Source organism: Sprattus sprattus, assembly GCF_963457725.1.
Source record: "Sprattus sprattus genome assembly, chromosome: 5".
In the NCBI taxonomy this organism is placed as follows: Eukaryota; Metazoa; Chordata; class Actinopteri; order Clupeiformes; family Clupeidae; genus Sprattus; species Sprattus sprattus.
The window spans coordinates 39,527,377-39,543,536 of record NC_137924.1 but is presented as its reverse complement, the minus strand read 5'-3'; the positions used below and the strand labels follow the sequence as shown (position 1 = coordinate 39,543,536).

At 45.5% G+C, this 16,160-nt stretch overlaps 1 protein-coding gene across 1 annotated transcript in view; it reads right to left on the bottom strand.

Moving 5' to 3' along the window:
• LOC308365945 (uncharacterized protein) overlaps nt 1-15,391 on the bottom strand; it is a gene marked incomplete at both ends in the record, with an annotated part of 92,661 nt that extends 77,270 nt beyond the window's left edge. The window contains one exon of the mRNA XM_080839582.1: nt 15,341-15,391. Coding sequence (XP_080695708.1) covers nt 15,341-15,391 — 51 coding nt within the window. The remainder of the gene's footprint in view (nt 1-15,340) is intronic.
• Nucleotides 15,392-16,160: the final 769 nt, after the last annotated feature.

Sequence of the window (16,160 nt, the reverse complement as noted above, 5' to 3'; positions counted from 1 at the left end):
CCGTTGCAGAAACAATCACGGCAATATCTTGACATGCTTGCTTGACTTTGCTTACTTTTGGAGGGTTTCTCGCATCCCCATATATATCTATCTCCCGGCTTTTTACAAAGCCATACAATAAATCAAATGTCACGCAGCTTCAATTAACCTGAATCATTTGGGTCAATGTGTAGGCTACGCTAGATGTATGCCTAATTTTAAAATATCTTGGATATGGATATCACAATGATTTCCTCAAGTGGTAAATACTTTATTTTCCTTGTAATTATATATGGCTTGCCAAAAAATTGGTGTAAATCTCACGTCGGTCTCCTCGGCTGTGAACTTTTCCGGTCTTCCACCAGGTAATTCCGCCATCAAAATAACAAGCCGCTATGGACTATGCGCTCCTCGCTCTTAAAGGGAATGTGAAATGACGCTCGGATTGGTTTATTGCATATTACGCCCAAACTACACCTATGGCTGAGTAACCTCCTTTGGACCAACCCTTTTGACACTTGCGCTGGACGCAAGTGTGTTTTTTCCGCCGTTAAAATAGCAACTGCGCCATAGAGCCGCCCACACAGCTACTTGCGCTTGGCGCCGTCCTACTTGCGTTTCTGATCGGCAAGATAGGGCCCTCTGTGGTAAAGCGGACACAGACTGACCATCTCACTCACAGGCCTTTCCACCAGTGCTGGTCTCAATAAGCAGTCTGACGGAACTTAAATTGAGCTACTGCTATTGTTTTCCAATCATGGGTGTGAAACCATTTTCAGCTTCACTTCCAGTCCAGTCGTTTGTTGGAGCTGGATGGTTTGAATTGGCCTATCCCACTGGAGCGAAGCACTGAGAGAGCTCCCCTCTCCTCTCCTCCAGCAGTTGATGGCCATCGTGGCAAACATCCCCATTAGAAATGTGCCAAGAGGTGTGAAACTGAAGGGCGCCTCCATTACGTTTCATCAGGGCAAATTAACAGGCATGATTGGTGAGGCCACATTCCAGTCACAGTGGCCTGCTCTTGATGCTGACGAGGAGGTGTGTGTGTGTGTGTGTGTGTGTGTGTGTGTGTGTGTGTGTGTGTGTGTGTGTGTGTGCGTGTGTGTGTGTGTGTGTGTGTTGGGAGTGGGAAAGAGAAAGGGGTTAGAGAAAAAGAGGGAGGGAGATGGGGAGAGGCTGAATTAAGGAGGGGTTTCTAATTGTCGTTAAGTTATTCGTCGGAAAGGTTCCCATGTTGGAGCCTAAATGAAAAAGCTATTAAACTCAAAGTGAGCTAAGCGTGTTGACTGCAATTCATCAATTAAATTAATTACCATTTCCCCACCCCCTATCCCTGACCCTGCTAAGGGCAGGTCACACCACCCACACTCCACGAATAACGCAGTGTGTGTGCATGTGCGTGTGTGTGTGTGTGTGTGTGTGTGAGTGTGTGTGTGTGTGACTGTGTGTGTGTGTGTGTGGCTAGTGGCAGCCGTGTCACTGTAACTTGAGTGGGTCCTGACCCTGGCCAACCGTAGTAAAACATTAGGCCGGTCTCGCGTTACTCACTGAACCCGTTGCCACAATCTGTTAGCCTGGGAGTGTAACCCGACCCCAATGTTCCGTTCCCTCTTCTGTGCATCGCCACGGTGACACCCTCACTGACCCCCCCCACCCCCCCCCCCACACACACACACACTCTTACACTCACACATATACACCTACATACTCCTCAACGCACACACGCACACGCACAATGTTAACTCACCCCTTACCTCCTCACCTCTCATGTCTACCCCTACACACACACACACACACACACACACACACACACACACACACACACACACACACACACACACACACACACACACTCAGAGACTAAAGGACCAGGTGGTCAAAGCAGAACTCCTGAGAAGCAGAGCAGAATGGTGAGTGTGTATGCGTGGGAGAGAAAGACGAGAGAAAAGGACCTATAGGGAGAGAAGCAGTGAGCTAGACAGAGAGAGAGAGAGAGAGAGCGAGAGAGAAAAAGAGAGAAAGAGAGAGAGAGAGCTAGACAGAGAGAGAGAGAGAAAAAGAGAGAAAGAGAGAGAGAGAGGGAGAGAGAGAGGGAGGGAGAAAGAGAGAGAGAGGGGAGAAAGAGAGAGAACTTCTATGGATGAAGTGCAGACAAAGGCAACAATGGAAGAGAAGAGGGGAAATAAAAGAGGGAAGGAGAGGAGAGATATGAAAAGGGAGGAAAAAGTGTGTGTGCCTGTTTGTGTGTGTGTGTGTGTGTGTGTGTGTGTGTGTGTGTGTGTGTGTGTGTGTGTGTGTGTGTGTGTGTGTGTGTGTGTGTGTGTGTGTGTGTGTCTGTGTGTGTGTGTGTGTGTGTGTGTGTGTGTGTGTGTGTGTGTGTGTGTGTCTGTGTGTGTGTGTGTGTGTGTGTGTGTGTGTGTGTGTGTGTTTTAGGGGTGATGTATGACAGAAGCACAATGGAAAAATCCAGTGGAAACTCTGTCCATCCATCTGAATGACAACTAAACAGCCGCAGGAAAGGAGCCTCTATGAGAATTACATCTACTTTCTCCCTGTCCTCTCTTTCTTCTCTACCTCTCTCCTTTCTCTCTATCTCTCTCTCTTTCTCCTTATTTCTCTCTCTCTCCTTATTTCTCTCTCCACACTACTTCTCTCTGGCACACCCACATGCATATACATACACACTGTTTCTTCATGAAAAGACACAACTGTAGTTTTGCTGATCGTCAAGGAGCCCCTCCCATACACAAACACAAATTCTCACAGAGGCACACACACACTCACACACGGACGGACAAAACAATTCCTCAAACGCTGAGCTCAGTTGTTAGGTGTTGAGAGTGCTGCACTGACACCTTGTTAGAGGCATAGAGAGGTAGAGGTAGTGCATCACACACACAAATACTCGCTTTCTTCCTCTATCTCACACACACACACACACACTCACACACACACACACACACACACACACACACACACACACACACACACACACAGACACAGACACACACACACACACACACACACAAACACACACACTCTCTCTCACACACACACATATACTCTCTCTCACACGCACACACATAAACACACACACACACACTGGCAATGGCACTTTTGTTAATGGAAGACACCAGGGAGAGGGAGGAAGGAGGGAAGGGGAGATGACCTAGAATAGCACACGCTGCCGAGACAGCAACAACAAAAATCACAGAGGAGAGAAATTATGCACACACACACACACACACACACACACACACACACACACACACACACACACACACACACACACACACACACACACACACACACACACACACACACACACATGCACACACACACTCATAATGAGTATTTTTTCAAACATATACAGCACCTCACCACCACGACCCTGTGTATCTTTTACATTAAGGGTCTTGCTTATAGCCAGAGGATGATTTCTTTGTGTTCTCACACTAAAGCACACATATGCCTGTCTGCGTGAGGATGAGAAAATAACACATTCCCCCACCATGCCTGTTTATTAATAATGTACAACCTAGTCCATTTGTATCCCTCTGAAAAAAAAAAAAAAAAAAAAGAGAGCAAGGATTAAAAAAAAAAAAAACGAAGAAGGATCACACTTGTGAAGAGCTGCCAAGGTTACTACGACAACTGCTTCTGGGAACCAGTGCATTATGTTGCGCCAGGAATTCTGGGTAATTCCACTTTGGACCACAGATGAAAGCAGAGGCGAGCATGTCGGCAAGTGTGTGTGTGTGTGTGTGTTTGTGTGTGTGTGTGCATGTGAAAGCTAGTGTCTCAGGGTGTGTGTGTGTGTGCAAACATGTATTTCAGTCTCGGGAAGTATAACCAAGTGTGTGTGTGTGTGTGTGTGTGTGTGTGTGTGAGTGTTTGTGTGTGTGTGTGTGTGTGTGTGTGTGTGTGTGTGTGTGTGTGTGTGTGTGTGTGTGTGTGTGTCTAGGGTATTCATGAATTATGACACTGTGTGTGCTCTGTGCTATTATTCAACCTCAAGTGGACATAAGATAATGTCTTTAAAACAAAGACCCATGAATCCCTTAATGTTATGTGTTGAAGCAGTAATGTCATTAATATAAATATTTGATCACTTCTAATCAAAGACCTTTGTATGACCTTTATTTACAATTGGAGCACCCCAGATCAATATCCATGAGAGAGTTTTGGAAGTGTGTGTGTGTGTACAGTTTTGGCAAGCCTGATTTCCTATTAGACCGGCACATCCCTGGCGAACCCTAGCATGAACATCGATCAGCTGAGCAACACACACCCACAAATACCCTCATATACCTACACGCATGTGTATGCGCTCACACATACACACACACACACACACACACAGTCCTACAGACTATCTCTTCTCTCTCTCTCTTACTCTCTCTCTCTTTCATTCACATTCTTTCTCTTCCGCACTCTTATTTCCCGATTATCTCTCTCTTTTTCTGTGCGCTGCCTCAAACATTTTCCAACCCCCCTCTAGGCACCAAGTATCTTCCCCTTCTCCTCTCTCTTAACATACACATAGGCACACACACATACACACTCACACACATAAGCACACGCGGGCACACACATAAGCGCATACACGCGCGCACGCACACACACACACACACAGGCACACACACACACACACAGATTCCCAGCACTATTCCCAGCTCTGCCTGCAGTTGCAGTCTGCAGAGTGTTGCAGTCAGTTTCATCACAGCTCCTCTTCCCTGTGCAAGGTTAGGCAAACACAAACAATACACACACTGCACATCTCTCTCTCTCACACACACACACACACACACACACACACACACACACACACACACACACACACACACACACACGTCTGATTTTTGGGGTTATGTGTGTGGGCCTGTGCAAGAGAGAGTACTACTTGTGATGTCTAGATATCTGTAAGGGGATGAATCAGTGTGTACGTGTGTGCATGTGTGTGGGTCTGTATAAGTGTGTGCATGCGTGTGTGTCTGTATGAGTGAGGCAGTGTGTGTGTATGTGTGTGTGTCTGTAAGAGTGAGGCAGTGTGTGTGCATGTGTGTGTGCCTGTAGGAGTGAGGATGTGTGTGTGTGCATTTGTCCGCATGTGTGTGAATATGTGTCGGTGTGCGTGATGCAAGACTGAAGTCACCGGATCTTTTCCCTTTTTTTCGCCCCTTCCTTCTCTTCTCTTGATTTTTTTCTCCCCCTCTCGACTCTCTACTGCAACTCTTTGGACTTTAAGCTGTGGACAACGCTGCAGCAGCATCCGGCGTGCAACACGTAGCCTGGAGATCATGGGGAGGAGGGGGCCGAAGGGGGGACAGAACGGCTGACAGAGGCCTGAAGGAGGGGAGGGGGGGCTTGGTGAGGATAATTGGATGTTCCCGGCACTTTATATATAAACCGTTAAAATAAGCCATGCAGACCAGATGCACTCCTATACGCAGCCACTAGGCCCAGCATGAACAGCTTGTGCTATGGACGGACTTGGGGGGGTTGGATAGAGATACCCAAGAACCTGGTCTTAACACTAAAAGGGCTATATCCCTCGTCCGGGATATTTTTATTTTTGAGTTTTCGTCTTAGAGACATAAAAAGAACAACCACGGAAACATTGAACCCTTTTCTAATATTATTGCTGAGGTCTTCTAGAATAGAATCATATATTCCATTTGTGCATCAATGTTTTTAGTTAAGCAAAATGTACAAAAACATCAAGGCATGTCAGACAACTTAGAAAAGTCTAAAAGGCCTTGGACCTTAGAGTGTTAAGGAGGGATAGAGAGAGAGGGGCATGGAGGTATAGAGGAATAGAAGAGTACAAAAAGGGACGCTCAGACTAATAGGACAGAGGAATGGAGGATGGATGAGCGAGAATGATAGAGGGAATGATAGATAGTGTGAGAGGGAGGGAGAGAGGGAGGGAGGGAGGGAGAGAGAGAACTTATGCGCAGGAGGTCAACTAGTCAAAAAGAATCCCTCCACCGTCTTGCATTTGTCAAACAATTATTTAAGTCAGAGCACACAAGGCAAGCACGCTAAGACTCACACACACACACACACACACACACACACACACACACACACACACAGACACAGACACACACACACACAGACTCACACACACACACACACACACACACACACACACACACACACACACACACACACACACACACACACACACACAGTTCAGAAATCTTAAAGAGCTGCAACAATCAAGTACACCAGTCTTTTTAGTACCGTAGCGAGCAGCGCTAACAATCACAGCTGACTGGCTCCAACTGATTCTGTGGCCACAATGAAGTCATACTGAATGTGAGTACAGCTTTACGTTCTTCTCTTACTTTCTTTCTTTCTTTTTCTCTCTTTTTTTTCTGTCTCACATCGGGCCCATCCCCTTCGTGTTGAATTTTCATTCATGAACTTGAGAGATGCTGGGGGACTCTCCCCGCTCCGAAACCGCACGCGCTGTTTCCAGACCCTCGCCCTGACAAGAGGGACCCTGGCTGCACCGGCACCAGCCATTACATCATGTCTAGTTCCACAACACGCTGTGGAACTCCTCAGGCTGAGTCAAGGCAAATCAGGATACCCCACAGACCCACACCCCTCTCTCCATATCCATCTGTAAAGATCACATCATCAAACCACACCACCCAACCACACACTCATACACACACACACACACACACACACACACACACACACACACACACACACACACACACACACACACACACACACACACACACACACACACACACACACACACACACAACACACACACACACACACACACACACACACACACACACACACACACACACACACACACACACACACTTCACTCAAGTCTTCATCTCTCAGCACCTCCACCTCAGTCAAAAACAGATATCTCTCCAGCTTCTTCTGGTTACCTCGGGCCAGTCCGATTCCAATCCAACCTGAGATCTTTCGTGGTAATCCTCAAGGTGTTTCATTAACATTCAATCCCACTGAATCATTAAGCAAACACGTGTACACCAGGCACGGCGCCAGAAATTCAGCTTCGGGTGGGCCATAACATTTTTGGGTGGCACTTCATAAACATAAAGTCGTCAAAAACATGTTGACCCAATAAGGGCTCAAATACACGCGTCTTTTTTCAGGCAGAAATGCTTCAGCAACGCCTTGGCAAAGTGCTGCGGCCAAAACAGAAGCGGTGCGCTTCCCTGCCTTGCGCTGGAAAGTTGAGAATAGTTCAACTTTTAAGCGCACCTAAAAAAAACGCTTCAAAGACGCAACGCGTGGTGGAGAAGGGGCGCGCACGCTAAACGCGCCGTACCATAGGAATCAATGCATTTGCTCGCGTCCCGTTTAAAAAAAAAACGCGCATGTGTATTTGAGCCCTAACGTGTCTGATTGGCACTGCAAGTCTAGGTGGCACTGCGGCCCGAATCTATTTTCAAGCATCACGCGACTCTTCCATCACTTTGAAGACTTCTACAATGTTTCAAAACAAAACCATATGAGCCCAAGTAAATGTGCCACAGCAGTGGGCAAAATGAATAACCAAACGTCCTACCTTAAAACGTTGTCTTGATAGCAGGACTTCTTGCGATTATTCCATTTTAATCCAGAGACGGTTTAACACAACCAGCACTGCTAGCGAGCCATGTGGATGATGTGCTAACATTTCACTGCAACTTCACATCTGTTTTCTTCCGTTTCTTCAGACATTAGCCTACCCACATCCAAAATGTGTCACATACAACATGCATGTATATGCTAATTATATTATTTAAACTATAAGGAGGTGTGACAAATCAATATCATCATATCAAATCCCACTACTACACACGTACTGAAAACACAACTGTTGGTTTACAGTACAGATCTCACGGGAGTAAACTGGAACTTGGTAACGTAACGTACCCCAGGCTAATTCTACGAGGTGCCTTACGGGACATAAATGTTGCAGCTTCTCACAATAAGCAATAAGAGCAAGTTGATAATTATTACAGTGCATGAAATGCCCTGTATTGTTATTCCTAGGCTTCTTCTTCTTCTTCTTCTTCTTCTTCTTCTTCTTCTTCTTATTCTTGTTACCTTTTTCTGCGATTAATTCAGCCCGAACCGCTTAACGTAGAAACTTCATTCAAACTTTGTCGCGTAGGTCTTGTAAAGGACACTTATGCTATGTATTTTTCACTTTTCTAAACTTTATACTTTTTAAGTTATTAAAGAAAAACGAATCTAAATTTTCCCATTGACTTACATTGGGCCATTATGACATCATAATAGGGTAATTAAACTGGCTTGCACCTGTGCTTCACTGACACCTGCGGCAAGCCTCCAAGGGTCCTCTTCTCTCTGTACCTCTCCATTCAACTGTATAACTATGAATATTAATAGACACCTTCCATACTGTACTTTGTTTCTCTCTCTCCTTCTTTCTCTCTATCACTCTCACTCTACTTTCTCTCACACTCCATCTCTCTGTTTCACTCTTTTTTTCTCCTTCTTTCAATATTTTCACTCTCTCTTTACTGTCTTTATCCAGAGCCACTCTTGTTCACTCTTCTTTCCTTACTTTGTTTCTTCCTCTCTTCTTTCCTTTCTTCTTTCCTTCTTTCTACTCTTCTTTACTTTCTTCTTTCCTTCTTCCACTCTTCTTTCCTTTCTTCTTCCCTTCTTCCACTCTTCTTACCTTTTTCTTTTCTTCTTTCCTTCTTCCACTCTTCTTTCCTTTCTTCTTCCCTTCTTCCACTCTTCTTACCTTTTTCTTTTCTTCTTTCCTTCTTTCACTCTTCTTTCTTTTCTTCTTATCTTCTTTGGCTCTTCTTCCCTTCTTCCACTCTTCTTCTCTTTCTTCACTCTTCTTTCCTTTCTTCTTTCCTTCTTCCACTCTAATTTCCTTTCTTCACTCTTCTTTCCTTTCTTCTTCCATTCTTCTTTCTTTCTTCCACTCTTCTTTCCTTTCTTCACTCTTCTTTCCTTTCTTCTTTCCTTCTTCCACTCTTCTTTCCTTCTTTTACTGTTCTTTCCTTTCTTCCTTCCTTCTTTCACTTTTCTTTTCTTTTATTCGTTCTTTCTTAACTTTTGCATTTCATGCACTGGTATTTCCTTCAGGAAATGCATTTTCTAGTTGATAATTATTATCCAGAAAATCAAAGATGACACAGATACAGTTTGTTGAAATGAATTGGTTTTCTTTTTCATTCAGAATATTCCAAATACAATAAAAATGTAGACAAGAAGGCTAAAAGACTTATTCACATTTTAACATTGCTAGCAGCAGCTGGTCCTGATGATCCGGATGGACCCTGGGTTGTGACAGTGACTTCACTGACTTTTGGCTCATTTTGTGGTTTGAGCGTTTAAAAGTATCGCAATAAAGTAGCCATAGGGCCTACTGGTTTGGCACTGAAATCAAAATACACCGAACCGAACTAAATCTGCACACAGGAGAAATACCAACTTCCGAAAGCTCGACTGCTGCTCTGAGGAAGAACGCGGCCAAACATTCAACTGACGCTAATGACAAGACTTGGTCCACGTCGCAACCGTCATAAGCATCACTTTTTTTAATACAAATTATATCCACACAATTCGTACATGCTTACAATTTCTTTGATCGTAGACTTGGAAAATATAATACATTGTATAATCTTGTATATATTTTTTTTCCTACTTTGAAAGATTCGGGTGGGCCTGGCCAGAAATGGGCGGGCCCAGGCCCACCCAGGCCCACCCATGGCGCCGTGCCTGGTGTACACAAACAAACCTATACGATAGATACACATAGGGTTTGGGTTGTGCATGGGCTGTAAAACACTAACAATGTGTGATAAATTAGTGGGACACTGCACGCACATATAAGCCTGAAAGTGAAGGAAGGTGCATCTTTTTTGGGAGAGAGATAGTGTCTGTTACTGAGCAACAAAGGTTGAGGTGGTTGAGAAAACAAAACAAGACGAACGCTGGGAGAAGGGGCTTTCTTCCTGATTACATTTACAGACAGAGAATTTATTATCACAATTAGTCGTTGAAAGAATGTGAACTAGAATCTACAACCTGAAGGGTTCTTCATAACTTTACTTCATAACCCTTTAAAGTCCCTTTAAGGAACTTTTTTTTCCATGGAACAAACACATTTTTTTTCAACAGTGCTAAAAAGGCCTACCAGGACATGAAACCCCCGCCAAAGGGGTTCCAGAAGGGTTCAACAGAGATTATTTTATCAAGATAAGTTTGATCTGCGTATCACCTTTGTTCAGCTTTTTCAAGACACACCAAGGACCACCTTTGCCAACAACTGACTAAAAGTGTTCTGACACAGTTTTTTAGCCCTGTATTGACGTGGAGGCCGCCATAGCTTCTCTCTGTGAGCAGTGATGTATTGGAGACAGGAGAAGAAAAACTCAGTGGACATCTGATGCCTCAAACAGACACCTAATGCCCTCAGGACACGGGAGCTGCCCTGATGAATCCACCTTTCTCTCTTTCTCTCCCCCTTTTTCTTCCCCCTGACCAATGACAGATGGATGGACAGCGATCGTAGAGCATTGTGGGTAAATAAGCCTCTCTCCATAGGCCTCCATCCAACTCACGATTCCCTCGAGGGCGTGGAGCTGGCGTCATGGCGACTATTTTCACATGAGCGCTAAGGCAGATCACAGATACACAGACAGGCAGTAAACCTCGGATGGTGAATTCTGTTTGCAAGGCAGATATCCGTGTGTTTGTTTTGTTTTGTGTGTGTTTGTTTTGGATTTTTTTTCTTTAACGTGGTATGTCCTCTCTTGTCCCTGGGTCCTCTTTCCGAACTGGTCACAGACGCACGTCAAGCGAGATAGTATATCATCCAGCAGTAACAGAGACAGCAAGGGTGGTTTCCCTGGCTCAATGAGTGGGGTGTGCTGGCAGTTGCAGAGTTTTGTGTGTGTGTGTGTGTGTGTGTGTGTGTGTGCGTGTGTGTATGTCTGTGTGTGCGTGTGTGTTCGTTTTTATACCACACACATAGACTCCTTGTTGTTATTGTATGAGCGGAGAAGAGAGACGGGGGAAAGGGGGGTGGACAACACACAACCTGATTTTTGGTATGTTCTCCTATTTGTTTTTGATCCCTAGGCAACACTGTTATTTCCTGGTTGGGGTTTTGTCTGATAGTCACACTGACGCACTTGCTGGCTCGCAGTTACCCCCCCTTCTTCCTCCGCTCCCACTCCCGCTCCCTCCACTCTCTCTCAGTCACTTTTTCTGCCTCATTCACGTCAAACCACAGAGCTGGGTCACTGAACCAGACAGAGAGCAGGAAAAACACAAGTTGACTTAAAGGATCCCGCAAAAAACCCAAGCATTTCATTTTTTCCTTGACTCTCAGTCTCTGTTTCTCTTGTAAACAAAAACCAACCAACCAACAGTTGCGTAAATACTGCACCACACACACACCTAGAGTGTGTCTCACTCTATCATACTCTAAACCATTTCTCTCTCTCACACACACACACACACACACACACACGCACTTCCTTACTCTTTTCCTGGCTCAACTTCAAGTGTTCTCCCATTAATGGACGGGGTGGTGCGCTGGGGGTCTGAGTTGGCCACCACAGCTCCCTGCCTTCCCTGCTTAGGGCAACCACTGGAACTGGAACACAGGGAACAAAGCTACCTGTCAATCAGAAATGTCAATCTACACACCACTTCTAACCCGAACCCTTTCAGACTGGAGAGAAAGTGTGTGTGTGTGTGTGTGTGTGTGTGTGTGTATGTGTGTGGGGGGGGGTGCTGTGCCATTTTCAGACATTAAACAGGGTTGGAAAAAAAATCAATGCCTTTTTCGCTTGGCTAATGAATGGAGGGGTATTGGTTGTGTGTGTGTGTGTGTCTGTGTGTCTGTGTCTGTGTGTGTGTGTGTGTGTGTGTGTGTACGTGTGTACGTGTGTGTGTACATGTGTGTATGAATGTTGAATGTTGACTCCTTTTCGTTTTGTCAGAGGTAAATGTTACTCTACTCATACACATCTCTCTCATACACACACATGCAAACTCTTACCTAAATTCAAGTGATTGTCCTTGTCAGTTTACATGCTGAGGTTGCCATTCTCTAGACTGCTTGCAGGGGTGGCAGCAGGCTCCTTCACTGACAGGTTGTGCTACAAACCGCTGGCCCACACAAAATATGTTCAAGGCCATCGTAACCTCTCTCTTTTATTTCCCCACTCAGCTCTCTCGCTCTTTCTCCCACCATCTTCACCTCCATACCACCCTCTATCCCACCCCCCTGCTATCTCCCCCCCATCCCTCATTCCCTCCTTCCCTCTATCAGGGAGCCACCATATGGCTCTGCTGCAAATCAGCACATTTTCATCCTCCATCTTTCATGTATAAAGGAAAGGAGGAGGGTGATATTCACCTTGTGACACACACACACACACACACACACACACACACACACACACACACACACACACTCACTCACAGTAAGATAAATAAAATTACTGGAAAATTACAGACGGCCTGTTTGTATTAGGAGGTGAAGAGGGGATTCTGACGCTTTGAAGACTGCGCTGCTTTTGAACTCGGAAGAGGCAGCGACCCAGTCTCAAAGTTAAATTCTTGCCCCACATCTAGCACACACGATTTTATTCAGTGATCTCATCTTTTAAGACCGTCGGCGAGATGAAAGCCTCTCGCCAAGTTGTTGTTTTTAGTTAGCAGAACTTTGAGGTGGAATCCAACCCTATTCACGACACCAAAAGAAAAAAAACCTCTTTCTTCAGACGCTCGCATTACAGTGCCGCTCACTCCCCATTGCGAGATCTGAGGCGATCGGGCATTCCACAGATGAGTTGTCCTCAGTATATGGACTTCAAAGTTCCCTGTCTGACTAATTTGGCCGCGGCTCAGTTCAAATTGAGACATACAGATTGAGGGATACACCGGGGCATCTGCCGTCTTAGGTTCATAGCTAAGCTAAGCATATACTAACAAGGGAAATCACACATCACCACAGCCAGAGATGTCTATCACCATGTTCCCGAGGAAGATACACGTTTCTTCCGTCTACTGCGTACTTCATTTTCCGAATCGGACGCTGATTTCAACCAATAGCCTATGTGTTCATTTTTAATTAAAGATTTTGTTATTTTGAGTCCTTGAGAAAAGTCCATATGGTCCAGAATCACACCCATTGTTAGTATTTCCCCATTGCTCCGCGGCCTGCTTCTATATCAAGTTAGACCAGAGAACATTTTGGGAAGGTTCGCCCTCGTCCTGTGGTCATGCACACTGGCCCATGGGAAATGAGTAAGGTAGTAGTGGAAACATATGATGTGGGTAGCATCGGTGTTTACAACTAGCTAATCTAAAAATTACGGAGAGTATTGGTGGATGAAGTAGTGGTTATAGGAAGTCATTTTATGAAAACAATGAACCTGCCCACTCTTGATATGAGATAATAAGAATAGTAATAATGCATCTTAGTCGCTCTTTTGAAACGCACCCGAGAACATGCTATGGAAGCAAGGGAATAATTACACGGGATACAACGTCACTGTTTTAAATTTCCATTAAAGTGGACAAAAACAACTACAACTTCAGTAAATGTTGCACTTCTCGCCTATTACACGAGCACATTCTTGATCACGTCTGCACATTCCAGCGTTCCCTCGCCTCTCCAGAACTTTAACTTTAACCCTCCTTGCATTCCAATCCGTTAGATCACGCATTGCATCACACACACACACACACACACACAGAGAGAGAGAGGGAGAGAGAGAGAGAGAGAGAGAGAGAGAGAGAGAGAGAGAGAGAGAGAGAGAGAGAGAGAGCGCGAGAGAGCCGAAGCTTGGAATGTTCATTCTTCAAGCAGCACAAATGTCAGTCTTGTGCCGTGTAGATCTAAAGCTATCTCCTGATTAATGAAGTACCACGAAAGCATGCTGGACCAGTGGCAATCAACAGAAATGAAAGGTTCAGGACATGTATTTAAACAAAGCAAAGCCATGCCATGCCACGGCAGGGGCGGGCGGTGCATAAATCACGACTGAGTGAATGTTCCCGTTTAGTCAATTGGTCGACATTATTGATCGACAGAACACACGGCATCAGCATTTTGAAGCACACACACACACACACACACACACACATAGACAGAGAGAGAGAGAGAGAGAGCAAACCATGCTCTAATCTGTTGACTGGCACTGAAATACCCCTTTCCAACCTCGCAGTCTATTCAAGCAAGTGCATAACTTTAAATTCGCCACGTCCAGGAGCTGGATACAATCACCTCGCACAATACATGATAGGGCGAGCTAAGGGGCCCTCCGTCACCTTCTTAATCCCATTACGCATTCTAGTGGCCCTGTTAAATCCTGGACACGGCGGTAGCCTGCGTCTCTCACATTTCCTCATGTCAGTGCGATTTCAGACTCATTCGCTCTTCCCGTGTCTTTCACGAATGAACAAAAACCCTCCTTAACACAATAGACGCGGAGAACTAGCGTCCGATTATGTGGCGACACCACCAAACAGATTACAGTGAAACGCTTCTAGAGATGCGCCGTCAGTGAGCAGCACCGACTCACGGCTCTCTTGTCTTTTGTTACGGAGGGAGGCAGCAGCCACACGGAGAGCCAAGTCTGATAAATGGCTTTTAATTCCAACAAGCAGACCACATGCTGGTCGAACAGTGTGAAGGGCTTTTGGCATTTTTTCTCCCCGTTTACACGGGGACGTTTAAGCGACTCTCAACAACACATTTGAGCAAACGCGTGAAAACAAAAGGGTGTTCTATAAGGCGATCAAACGTCACATTACTACCGATAAAAGCTGCAGTAGCACCACTGATAGCGACATAACAAGATATCCCTCCACTCCAACACCTGACGCCAGTTCTGATAGCATTTCTGAAATCGTACATTAGGTAGCTGCGTGGAATCAGAATTTCAGAAATGTGCTGAGAAGCGTTTTAAGTGTGAAATAACAAGCTAATGGAACTTCCTCACATTGCGGGGCAGGTTAATCTTTAATGTCTTCTAACCAGGCTCTGTGTGCCCGAAGCTCAAACAGCCCAACCCCTTTTGCATTCAAGTTCTTTTAATAATGTCCACCAGATAAACATTGATACTGTATCTCTGACTTGAAGTTTAAATAGCCATTCGTATTGTACGTAAAGAAGACAGCGTGTGAGTGTGCATGTGTTTAAGTGTGCGCGCGTGTGTTGTATGGGTCAGTAGCTGCTTTGGACAACCATTGACACCAGACCCGGTAATTGGGTTTTAAAAGAGAGTTGTAGGCTCAGTGAACATTAACTGCAGGCAAGCCCACCCATTCATAGTTAGTGGTTATAAACTCATGAACTTACTATTGGCTCCATGCGAGGTGTGTCTAGCAGCTGCTGGGACACCAACAGCATCTTGGAGAAGTGATGGACAGCGCAACGTCTGTTAAATCCACTTTTGTTTCAATATGTGAATCCACTCACAATAGAAAAAATGTAAAATAAAACGAAAAGGAGAAAAGAAAGAGGGGGGGGGTTGTCAAAAAACAATCGTGACAATCAAGTGATTGTACAGTTCAGTGTGTGAAAACGCGACTGACGACGCACTTTAAAAGTTCAGGATCCAGGAAAAATAGAGCTATTTTGACATTCCCTTGAAGTGCCAGGCAAGTTCATCCCCCCTCAGTTGCCGTATGCAATCTAATGACACAACGTCTGTATCAAACCAACACACAGCGCGGTCGCTTACGGGCAGCCTTGCCCTGGCTGGCTTCCTGGCTGAGGGGCGGAGTGACGCACGCGATAGGACGCGATCCTGCGCGATGTCACGGAGGAGGAGATGCGCTTCTTCCACTCTCCGCGCCCTCTTAAAGGGACATTCCACCTCTCAAGAGCAGCCAGAGACAGAGAGAGAAAGAGAGAGAGAGAGAAAGAGAGAGAGAGAGAGAGAGAGAGAGAGGGGGGGGGGGGGGGAGGGAGAGAAAGGGAGAGGGAGAGAGAGGTTGAGAGAGATGGAGAGAGAGAGAGATGGAGAGAGAGAGAGAAAGAGAGAGCGAGGGAGAGAGACGGTAATGTGCTTGTGCAGCCCAAGGGAAGGTCCCGCTGATGGGAGATAAGAGCGCTTCTCTCGCACACCACATTTCACTCAAGCACACACACACACACACACACACACACAGACACA